The sequence below is a fragment of the Kwoniella shivajii genome, chromosome 11 (genome assembly GCF_035658355.1).
Source record: "Kwoniella shivajii chromosome 11, complete sequence".
Taxonomy (NCBI): domain Eukaryota; kingdom Fungi; phylum Basidiomycota; class Tremellomycetes; order Tremellales; family Cryptococcaceae; genus Kwoniella; species Kwoniella shivajii.
In genome coordinates this window covers 987,786-999,106 of record NC_085918.1, presented here as the reverse complement: position 1 = coordinate 999,106, position 11,321 = coordinate 987,786, and the positions used below count along the sequence as shown (strand labels likewise).

General features: G+C 44.9%; 5 protein-coding genes across 5 annotated transcripts; 3 read left to right on the top strand and 2 right to left on the bottom strand.

Annotated features, from left to right (window-relative positions):
* Positions 1 to 51: 51 nt before the first annotated feature.
* On the top strand, positions 52 to 1,598 carry IL334_007779 (uncharacterized protein; the record flags this gene model as incomplete). Its single annotated transcript, XM_062939468.1, has 6 exons — positions 52 to 160; positions 219 to 300; positions 354 to 773; positions 856 to 1,054; positions 1,117 to 1,469; positions 1,529 to 1,598. 6 exons carry the CDS (start codon positions 52 to 54, stop codon positions 1,596 to 1,598), a joined length of 1,233 nt encoding a protein of 410 aa, XP_062795519.1.
* A 506-nt stretch (positions 1,599 to 2,104) lies between these two features.
* IL334_007778 (uncharacterized protein) lies at positions 2,105 to 5,728 on the top strand (the record flags this gene model as incomplete). Its single annotated transcript, XM_062939467.1, has 15 exons — positions 2,105 to 2,385; positions 2,444 to 2,708; positions 2,797 to 2,900; positions 3,046 to 3,127; positions 3,211 to 3,373; positions 3,435 to 3,817; positions 3,875 to 3,925; positions 4,001 to 4,048; positions 4,122 to 4,178; positions 4,254 to 4,297; positions 4,366 to 4,619; positions 4,681 to 5,024; positions 5,093 to 5,147; positions 5,219 to 5,637; positions 5,699 to 5,728. The coding sequence occupies 15 exons, from the start codon at positions 2,105 to 2,107 to the stop codon at positions 5,726 to 5,728; spliced, it is 2,580 nt and encodes an 859-aa protein (XP_062795518.1).
* Positions 5,729 to 5,773: 45 nt separating this feature from the next.
* Positions 5,774 to 7,045, top strand: IL334_007777 (uncharacterized protein; the record flags this gene model as incomplete). Its single annotated transcript, XM_062939466.1, has 5 exons — positions 5,774 to 5,802; positions 5,869 to 6,013; positions 6,099 to 6,249; positions 6,333 to 6,649; positions 6,722 to 7,045. The coding sequence occupies 5 exons, from the start codon at positions 5,774 to 5,776 to the stop codon at positions 7,043 to 7,045; spliced, it is 966 nt and encodes a 321-aa protein (XP_062795517.1).
* Positions 7,046 to 7,275: 230 nt separating this feature from the next.
* On the bottom strand, positions 7,276 to 8,723 carry IL334_007776 (uncharacterized protein; the record flags this gene model as incomplete). Its single annotated transcript, XM_062939465.1, has 6 exons — positions 7,276 to 7,453; positions 7,514 to 7,687; positions 7,815 to 8,206; positions 8,326 to 8,413; positions 8,558 to 8,619; positions 8,712 to 8,723. The coding sequence occupies 6 exons, from the start codon at positions 8,721 to 8,723 to the stop codon at positions 7,276 to 7,278; spliced, it is 906 nt and encodes a 301-aa protein (XP_062795516.1).
* Positions 8,724 to 9,144: 421 nt separating this feature from the next.
* IL334_007775 (uncharacterized protein) lies at positions 9,145 to 10,940 on the bottom strand (the record flags this gene model as incomplete). Its single annotated transcript, XM_062939464.1, has 7 exons — positions 9,145 to 9,183; positions 9,254 to 9,575; positions 9,638 to 9,788; positions 9,856 to 9,883; positions 9,945 to 10,027; positions 10,141 to 10,777; positions 10,839 to 10,940. 7 exons carry the CDS (start codon positions 10,938 to 10,940, stop codon positions 9,145 to 9,147), a joined length of 1,362 nt encoding a protein of 453 aa, XP_062795515.1.
* Positions 10,941 to 11,321: the final 381 nt, after the last annotated feature.

Sequence of the window (11,321 nt, the reverse complement as noted above, 5' to 3'; positions counted from 1 at the left end):
TCCCCGCGGATCAGACCAACATTCGACGAAGTCAGTGCGAAATTGCAGGCCATGTGCGGTGACTTGCGGAGATCACTGTGTCCTGGTGCAAGCCTGACAGAGAAGGCGAGTCAATCACAGGATGAGATCAAACAACCGGCTTCTGGTACGGAAGACATCAGTGAGTTGCTGCTTGCTACTGCATATGTCACCCCGCAGCTATTAACGCTGCTTGGTAGTCACAGGTAGTGGTGGGCCGGATATACGGATCACGGCTCCTTCTCAGTATTCTCAGAATACTCTTGTCTCTGTAGATGACGGGTATGTCCTGGTTCGTAGTTTCGAGCGATGAGGGGAGCTAAAACATGCCGCAGAACCCCTCCTTATGATTCACCAGTGGTAGAGGTGAAACTCATAGATATTCCCCCTGTTCCCGAACCAAAGCTGCCTATCTTACTACCTGACCCAGTCGACGATGGATTATTCGAGAAGCGGTTCAGAAATCATTTCAATTACAGGGATTTTTCTGATCGTCTGAACCTTCCCTTGTGGAGTCCAGGCAATGTAGCCCTAGGTGATGTTGGTTTCATGAGGAAGGGTAAATTCGTTCATCTCGATAACGCCATCGGCTGTAATGTCATCGCTGGACCGAGAGTACTGCCAGGCATGGTCACGGAATATAATGTGATACCGGTAACGGAAACAGCAGTCTACCCTAAGCTAGTGAGCGATAAAGCCAAGGACTTCAAAGTTAGAATCGTGTCGGCGTTCAAACCGAGAAGGAAGACGATCACGTGAGTGAACATATGTCACCACTTTCGCTTATCGAGTCTATTGGCGACAACAAACAACTGATGAATGCCTGGATCAAAACAGGAAGATCATAAGGAAGCAGAGCATCGTCCCGTTAAAACCTGGTCAAAAAGCTGCTAAGTTGATCATCGAGGACGGCAAGATACATATGATAAGGAATTACTCGAAGCTGAAGACATACTTAATCGAGAATATCGACGACATTCTGAAAGATGCGGCAGAAGAGGGATATGGGGAAGTGCAGAAGACCGATATTGTGATGGTATGTGGATCTGAATCTTCGTTTTCGTTATGAGTCGAAGTCTAACTGTTCTGCTGAAACAGGTTGTCGGAGTTCTCACAGCCAGTAATTATGCAATGGTTGTATCTGACTATGCACCAGGGACCACTTTTATCTTCAACATCATCTCTCCTGCTCGTAAATCATCTGGGGAGCCGTGGGGTTTCTGGACATTCGCTCAGGATCCTATTCAAAATGCAGATCCTCTACCCAGCATTCAACTCGCTCCTTCAATTTCCAGCTCGAATAGTAGCGCATCACCTAGTCCTCCTCCTAGCTTAGGATCAATTCCACCTTTACCTCCAGGTCTTCCTGTAATAGATAGACGATTACCGGGCCTAGACGATCAACCTCTTCAATACTCGTACAAGACAAGTGAGCCCAATGGAGGAAGACAGTGAGTGGATCGCTCCGGATGCGGAAGATAAGAAGCTGAGTATCGTCTTCAATGCTTAGTGCGGTCCATCTGTCTGTTTTGAGGTTTTCACCAGAAGGTGATCTCAGACCCTCCAGAGATGTAGATTGAATATATCGATGTACTACGTAAGTCAAATACACTTATACCTTAATAGATGTGGTTTTTCGATGCTAATACGACGCAGAGTTCTCATGACGAAGGAGGAGTCTAGGATGCTAAGCATGTAGAGTATATACTTTTGATGATAGAAGCGTTGAATTCCGAACGGACCACATCTTATGTTTCTGGTCAGAAAATCGAATGCATTGGCCTGGTTCATCACCTTCTGTTTCGCTGGTTTCGACACACCACGGAGGTGGATGCGATGAGCTACAGTATGATCTGTTTCCCGGTCCTTTTGTCCCTTTCATGAATGAAGTTCCGACTGGTCACACACACATACACACACGACGAATCTTCCTGAACAAGACCTTTTCAGAACTCCCCGTTGAGCCGAGCACAACGCCTTGTCTCTTGGCGACAGCCCTCGATCCCATCCCTTACTTACCCTTTAACCTGATATAATTATATCGCTGGGCATTGTGTTTTGACTTTCCATCGCCACCTCAGTCACAATGCATGCATTGGTGAAAGCAGCTCACAAGCTGACGGCAGAATCATTAGGCATCCTACCTGAATCCACGCAGCGCAATTCGACATATTCAGCTACGAGTGAACAGTCTCATAATGGAAATTTCGACCTCAAACCAGCATATCTATCTACCCCAACCGATAAGCAGAATGAAATTCAAGGTATCACCCAATATCTAGGACCAGCTTCAGACCCGAGTCTTTCTGAGACTTGCCAAACGCCTGGGAAGACAAGAGAGAACCAAACACTCAAACCTGGCCCAAAGTAGGTTCTCTCCCCTCTACCGATAAGGATTTATGGTTACTGATGAATCATATCAAAGTGAGCCGGTGACTGCCAAGACCTTGATTAGATTCGCTTCCAACATCACACTATCTGTAGATACCAGATATTACGATGAAGAGCTCGTCAAATTGGAGAAGAAGATTGATCGTTTGAACACTTTTCAGATCATCACTGGATTAGTAGGAGAGATCGCCAAGACAGTCGAGCTTATTGCACCTGCAGGCGCAGTTATCAAGATGATTTCTGATTTTATGGGTCATATCAAATCGGTCGTGTACATGAAATTGGAAGCGTTAGGATTGGTGAGCTCTGCCCTCTACAATATCCCTTGTATAGTCTCATAATGCTCAAATGTTCTGCTACTCACCTGACACTTTTTGGGGTTTTTAGGTCCGATCAGCGGTTGAAACAACAATTTCTATTCAAGAATGCCTCATCTCAATCAAATTCAGTCTACCTGCACGTATGTTGATTACCATTAGGAACTTCTATGTGTGAGTAACTCGGCTCTTATCCCAGAAAGATCTGTACTGAGCCATATTGAGCGATACACTGATGATCAGCTATTATGACCGCAGTGTTTTGACAGAATGTACAAACTCGATGGGCGCTATCGCGGAGCGAAATCATCGTTTCAAGGAGATACTTCATAGAAACAAATACGAGGATATGGGTGAAAGATATGGAAAGACGTCTTGACGATGCCAGATTCCAGTTCATAGTGAGTATACCAGTCAACAATTAATGATAAAGTATCGCACGAAAGAGACTATTTGATTCAGCTGACACGCTCTGCCAAAAAAGCAATGTGGCATTATGATCAACGTCACGGGAGTATACGAAATCAAAGCCATGTTCACCGACTATATGGGACAGTATAGACAGCGTGACGAATCAGCGTTACGACGAGTTCTTGTTGGAACTCAGCAGCTGAGTAATACCGATCTCAGTGACTTCCTTGGTTTAGGTAAGTTTCTACTTATTCAGCTCAGCATTCTTATCATTGTATAAGCTAATGTATGGAGTAGATAACCTGAGTGTCGGCGAAATGCGGACTCTTCAAGAGGTTTTACGAAATCATCTCAAAGCAGATCGTTCCGCCTCCCACTCTTCCCTAATCCCGATGAAAGATGACTCGTCGTCCAACTCCCAGGTCGGGCTTTCAGAAGCATCAGGAAGCTCGCAGCCAATCCACCAAATTTTCATGGTTTTGGGGATCATCCATGACGGTCCCTCCTTGAATAAGGCGTCGAGCAATACTAGTAACATCGAAGAGGCACCGGATCGAGTTAAGGATTTTCTTGCTCACATGGGCGGCGAAAGGCGTACTATTTCTACTTTCTTAAAGCCAGACGACTCAATCGAAGACATCAATCACCTCAGAATGAGATTGTTTCAGAGAGTGTCATCGGTGAGTAGTCTGAAGGTGAAACCCGATAAAGCGCTTCTTACAATCGTTCTGCGACAGATACTTTCCGACAAGATAGCTCATTCTCCAGAGCATTACGAAGGACCCTATGTGAGTGATTTCTTTCGTACACAGGGAACGTAACAGAGTGAGTTTGCTCCGGGCCTAGCTTACATTGTATGCCAGATTACCTACGGGGATCCCAAAAATCCGAATGATCCCCAGCGACATCTTGTGAGTGATTTCTGCCTGTTTATATTTTGGTCACAACGGACTGTATCCCCTTTTGTTCATTCAAATCGCCCAGTGGAAGATGTACTCAAAGTATATGGTCCGCGAGGATGAATCCACTCAACAAGCTTCAGTAAGTAATCGTAATCTATCTACGATCCTTCTCAAAAAGTTTACTGAGCCTTTGTACCCATCCAATCACTTGTAGGTACAAATCGATGACCTGGGCCTAGTGAAAGAGCGGCTCCTCAGGTAAGGCTTTGCGAACACTCTACCCATGCCCGGTCACTTAAAGTATTTGTTGTGGGGTCTTGACTTAGTGACGGGAACAAGCCCGTGGGAAAGGTATGGAAGGGGACTTGGAAAGGCAAAACGGTCCGAATCAAGTCAATCAAGCAATTTCCCCTACCTCAATTGGTAGAACTCTGCTCCGTACAGATTGAAAACTCACCGAAGGTCGATTACATGGATCAGATCAAGAAGTGGAGAGATGCACCTAGTCCTTATTTGATCAACTTCGTGGGTACGGTCAATCGAGACTCTGCTTCATATTGGTGTTTAGTGAGCGATTACAGTAAGCTTGCAGATGGTTTTCAAAAGATCTCGCAACGAGAGACTGATCATGCGCTTCTTAGTGCCTCATGGCGACGTAATGCATTATCTCGACAGCGATAGAGCGATTGAAGCCGATCGAGTGGCTCTCGTTCATCAAGTGGCTCAGGGTCTACTACATCTTCACGTCCACCGTATAATTCATGGCAATCTCCGACCTGCTAATGTCTTGATCAACGACAAAGGCGAAGCTGTGCTCGCGGATTTCGGTTACCAAGAGGGAGAAGAGGAGTCAAGTGCTCCTAAAGACTCCAGGCCTTTCAAATCTCCTGAGCTCTTCGCCTCCGCAGAGGGTGAAATCAAAGGGGTCGTACTTGGTCCGACAGAATTAAGTGATGTGTTCGCTTTTGGTAAGACTGCCTTTCAAGTGAGTATGAACCTTGACTCCGCCTCCCAACGTGCAAGGAGCGATGTTAACCAAAAGAGATGTGGCAGATTCTGACAGGCGATGTTCCCTTCCATGCCCATTCTTGGCCTTGGCAGACTCGTTGTGGGTGCTTCAGCGAAAGTGATAAGCATCTTATAAAATTTGGCTTACTATCTCGCCCATTCTTGAAACAGATGATCGACTCTGGGCACAACTTAGTACCGTCACCGTGTACGAACTTCTTGGCAGATGCTATGCTGAGAATCCCCTTCATCGATTATCGATGAAACAGATCAATGAGATCATGTTGAAGATAGGCCTTACCACTCACAAGGACATACCAGGACTGGTGTTATACAGTATGAGGATTAGACTCAAGTGGTGGGAGACTAACAAGATGCTTCAAGAACATACAAACCACCCTACGCTTCCGCGACATCTACAGAACGACCTTGTTGCCCAGATCAACGCCCTAAACTGCAGATTCTTAGATGATGAGGTGTCATATGTTGAACCATCCTATATAGGACATGTACTGTTCAATAGCGCTCCGAAGGTGATAGCTCTAAAGTTATCCTCATATCAGATCAACCAATGTACAGCATACTACCTGGTTAGTGATTGCCATGCGACGGTGTACCGTTGGTCGGCTAACCTATACTTGTTCTGCACAGATCAAGGATACCTCAAGTCTCTTCAAATGATTACATGACGTAGGTCCAAAGGTCGCAGCGATAGCGTCCTCGAAGATGTCACTTGCTTTTGAAGCCGCTGCAAGGTAAGCTCGAGACGCACAAGCTCGTGCCCCTTCATGATGGTCAAAAGCTGACAGGTATTATGGTAGACGACTCGTTAATAACGTGGAGATTCTTCGAACAGTGTCATCTTGTGACATATATGTCCAGTTGATATTCTGGGAGATCCTGCACGAAATCATGTGGGCTTCTCGTATACTCACCAATCTTCGTCTCACCACTCTTCTAGATTGCGTAAGTACCGTTACATTTGTACCTGGTGTCTGAATCATATCTCGGTGATGGGCGTCCGCGCTTATAACAGATTTGCCATCTCAAGGTGAATGGTCAGGAGCAGTCAGAAGACACTGCAGGCTCCCGACGACAGTTGGAAGATTTGGGGAAAGAGAGACAAACATGCGACAGTATTCTCGCCGAGCAGCTCGGTCGTCGTGTAGATACGCCTGGTACGTGCGAGAACATCCCTTCACGTAAGCCCGTCATATATTATAGCCTGCGCTTTGACGTCTGCTGATATATGAGCATTGGGAGAGGAGGAAGGACGGCATTCAAGAATCTGTATCCGCTCGGATTGTTCTAGGATGTACTGAGTTCAGCCAAGATGATCCGAAGCCAACCGGCTTCCTGAGTCGTCTCGATGATTACCCGATCTGGACTTCGATAATCTTGAAGATGTTGAAAGACCTGGAACAGAAGATGTCAAAAGGCGAAAAGCTCATACTTGATAGGCCAAAGCTCGTGGAAGACCCAAATGTCAATTCATCCCTTCAAGAGAAAGAGATAGTAGCTTTTGTCCGAGAAGAAGGATTTCTAAAACACCAGGAACGGCTACAAAGCGCTTGGGACAAACTCGCTAGGTATATCATTGAGGTAAGTCGCATGATACTGCCGCATCTTACCGGCAAAAAGGTGAAGATGGCTCACCATTATAATTGATGACAGACAGAAAGTGGTTTCGGCGGATCTAGATTCCCTCCACTACGACTAGAAGACCTCGACAGTACCTCCCTCTCGACCAACCAGCTGTCCGCGGATCCGAAACCGTCAAAATCGCTTGATGTCAAGAGCAAAGATCTAGCTCAAGCCGCGTTGGCCGCCATCTTGCCAAGCCTCGACATGCAGGACTTACTTCAAGAGCTTGAAAAGTCGAAAACGACTTCAAAGTCCTTATCTGAGATGTCCAGTGGTACTGGGCATAAGGGTAAAGAAACCTTGTACAGCGATGTTGCCGGTGCTTCTTCCACATCACCAGGACTTGTTCCATAGTTCCGGTGCAATATACATCGCCAACCATGTATATTAGCATGATGGAATCGTTTGGACCAAAAATCAATTTTCACAGATGATTGCAGCTGTTAACGAATTATCATTGTCAAACATCCTGTACAGAAACGCATTCTTTATCGCATACAAATGATATTGGAAAGCAGACTCTACATAAGTACCCAGCTCCAAGCAAATTCCGCTGCATCAGATGGAATCGAACTGTCTTAATATTATTCATCCTCTGATTCGTCTTGCGATTCTTCATCCGATATCTCCTGTCTTGGCGGTATCGGTATTGAAGATGGAACTGAAGTTGTTGAGATTTCGTTTTTAACGCTGGCCTTGTTTTCATCATTGAATATCACATCATCTGGATTACGAAGATGATCCACCAATATTTTGTTCATCCTGAGGTTTTTCACATCAGCTGAGATGAGTTGAACGGAGACGTGAGGGATTTGATCTTACGTGAACATATGTAACCTATCTGTGTGAAAGACCTTTTTCAACTTGTCATCGCAGAGGATATATCTCTTGTCGGATGGATCTTGATAATCGTGTTCTTTGACGTATGCCCATATTTGCTTGACGACTTGAGGACGAGATAAACGGGGAGCCGAGACTAAATCTGCGAGTGCGTCGCTATCACGTAAAGTTGACATGAATCCCATCAGCCTAAACTCCGTCATGATGTAAGATAATTGCGAGCTCATTATCACAATACCTCTGAAAAGGATGTGATGTGTGGACAGCACAAGGTTTTACTTACCTTAGGATCATTTCTTTATTGAAAGGATTGTTGGGATCCACTTTTCGTTTCTTTTTAGCTTCTCCACCTTCCTCATCACTTCCTGCACTAGCTCTGGATACTCTTTTCTTCGTAGTCTTCTTCTTCTTCTTAGCTGGACCAGTGACGTTCGCTCTTCTAGGCCTGGAAGAACTGGATTGATCGTTGAATTCAGATTGAAGTCTACGAGCCATTTCTTCGTCTGTTTCATCGACAGATGCGGACGGCTTGAAATCCCTCTCCCTTTTGACGGATGTATTCAGAGGTTGAGGTTGAGATGAACCAGGTTCAGCTTTCGGTTGCAGTGGTATATCAGGTGACGAGGGACCGGAAGGTGGTGCGTTCGACGTGAGCGAATCGTATATCGTACTGATCTATAATAAAACCACCAATGAGTCAGTTCAGGAACATTCCTTGGGCTTCGATTCAGCTTTGCTGGATCTGGAGTCCGTCCACATATGTAGCAGACCCATTTGGATGGACAATCACTCACCTCCTCATCTATCTGACCCCTCGAAGCTTTGATTGCAGCTTCGTCTTCACCACGAGCGACAAGCTGTTTCCGAACAGCCTTCGCTGAGCTATAAGAATATAATACAGATAGGTTAGTTTTGAGTTGCGCATCGCAATGTCAATGAAAGATACAGTAGGAAAAGGGACTGCAAGAGCTTATTTGCTTGGCAGAATTTTACCTCGGGAATCACGAAGATTCGACATCCACTTACATCGTCGAAAGGTCACTTCCTTCTAAGATAGCCTGGATCTTCGGTACCAGACCTCTGACGTACTAAGATAAGATTCAGATTACTTTCTGAGTTCTTTTCCGGAAGCGCGGTGATGTTGAACCAAGTGAAAGGTTGGAACATAAATTATACATACATTATCACTCATTCTGCCTTGCAATCCCTAGTGATTCACCGTGATCCTTAAATTAAAGCTGCTTTGACGAGAGACGAGTCGAAGTTGTTATAACAGTATGTGCTGCACGATATTGTTGACGAGATGCTAGTGTGCAATGTAGTCGTAAACCAAGTAATGTTTTGATTAAGTTACATTTCATCATTATCTCATGTTTTGACGGAAAGGGCAGGTTAATGGGCAGGGGCAATGAGGTCGGTGATATCCGCCAAACAGAAATACTCTTGTTTTCATGCTTAAATAGTTTGGTTCAATACCCGCAGCAAGTTGAGCGTTACGGGATCCGGATGGACGTGTAAAACAACGCAAAACAGAGTGATATGCATTGAAGGTTAAGGTATATAGTACACATCACAGAGAGAGACGTAGCATAGAGAGGCAATGTCAATTCTAATCACAAGAAGAAAGTTCGTCTCGAAACTTCCATCTTGGGCTATGGCGACCAGGTGGTCAATTAGCTTTGTCAGATTAACTCGACCGATGATTTCATGAGATCTGCTCACCTTCCATTTCCATTCGTATTCACCTTCCTCTGCCAATCCGGGAACCTTGATTCCTGCATCCTTACTCTTCTTTTGCTTATCGGGCATACTCATCTCAGCCATAGCTTCATCCTCGTCTTTCTTCTCCTTTGCTGCTAAATCAGCTGCATCAACTTCCTCATCTGACGAAACGTCAACTTCCTCATCATCATTCTCTCCTGCAGGTGCGCGACCGTCAGGAGCTGTGACTGATGGTAAACCTTTACGAAGCCATCTCAATTTAAGGGTGAATCGTGGTCCAATCTCTTGCAACTTGGCAGACGTGGGAGAGGTGAACATGTATCTACAGACAAAGTCAAGACATGTTTCAAATATGTGAGGTGTATCTGTGCAGCTTGAACTCACCGATGACGCCTGAAGAACAAGAAGTCACGTTGGTTATGCAGTGTCACAACTTGTCTTCCTCTAAATTGGGGTTGAGGAGGGAAGAGTGATCCGAACAATCTACCAACACTGTGACCAAGTAGAGTTGTGAAATTGTTCAGGATAAGTTCCGCTATATAGAGAAGGGAAAACTTTTAGCGATATCGCATTAACGTGTCAGTACTGATCCAAACACTTACGGGAATGAGGCGATGGACGAGCATGACCCTTTTGTTACCGACATTCAGCTGATGCACTCAACGTTTCAGATTGATGATTTACGACTCACGTAGATTTGAGAACTGGAGATAACGCTACTGAGTCTGAAGTACGCCGTCGGTCCAGCAGGAAGGTTGATCAGCGTTATAGCATCTAAGAGTAATCAAGTCAGCAAACCAGCCAGCTATGAATACAAATGGTCCAAGGCAAGAAGCAGCAGCTATCCTGCAATCTGTTACACCAGTGAATAGAAAGCACAGACTCACTAGGCGCCTTGTGATCTTCGTTCACGACTATGAACGCTTGATATCCTCGTTTAGCTGCCCATCTGGCTAATCGACCAATTTCGTATCCTCTACCTCTAGGTCTCTTGAAGAATTCACCGCCAGGGAATACATTTTTCAAGTCATCACAGAAGTTATATGTCATTTTACATGGCGATGCGGAAGTTGTGATAAGTATTTTTGGTGGAAGTTGAGGTTGATCAGGTATGATTTCTAGTTGATCTCCTTCTTCTTCTTCACCAGCTCCAGCTTCTTCCGCTATATCTGCGTCTTCACCCTCTTCTTCTTCATCTACATCACCATTCTCTTTTTCCTTTGATCGATGTGTTTTGGGATTTGAAGGTCCAGCTTCCGGCATTTCCTCGTCTTCATCTCCATCATCCTCACCATTATCACCATCACTTTCTTCATCTTCTTCCTCCTCTGGCTCCTCGCCATTGATCATTCTACTTGCCCTGGCTGCTTTTTCCTCCAGATCTCGTAAAGTAGCTGGATCGGCGGTGAGGTAAGAAGTAGCGTCGAATTGACGAGAGTTGTCCAATGTTCTAGGGACGTTTTTAGCCAATCTTTCAGCCTTCAAAGCTGCACCATTTTCCTTGTCTTTCTCTGCCTTCTTGACCTATTGTGAACGTTTGGCGTCAACATCGGGATACACACAAGACGGGATGATAGCGACATACCTCCATACGACGAGCTAATTTAGCTTGTTCCTTTTCCCTCTTCGTTTTACGATGTTGCTCAGATCGCTTGAAAGCATTCTTGATCTTTTTATCTTTTGCCATCTTGTATCGTATCAAGCTTTCCTGCCTTTGCTCTGCGCTCAAAGGTAAATTTTCTCTGATTGCCTTATGTTGTTATGTATGAACAAGAGATTGATTTTCATCTTCTCATTCTGAAATATTTTGAATGCAGTGTGACTTCCACGTGGAGCAAAGTGGAGGCTACTGATATAAGTTAGTGAAAAGGAGGGATTTTATAAATGGTGTACTGATTTAAAGAGATCACACAGTGGGATTGTTTACGCACGCGCCGCTTTCAAATAATAATAATAAAACACAAATAAAGTAATAATGATGATGGAATGATGAAAAGATGAGATCTGATGAAAGAATGAGTGGAAAAAGTCGCGTCAACCAAGTAACCAAGTCTATCCATAACATCTT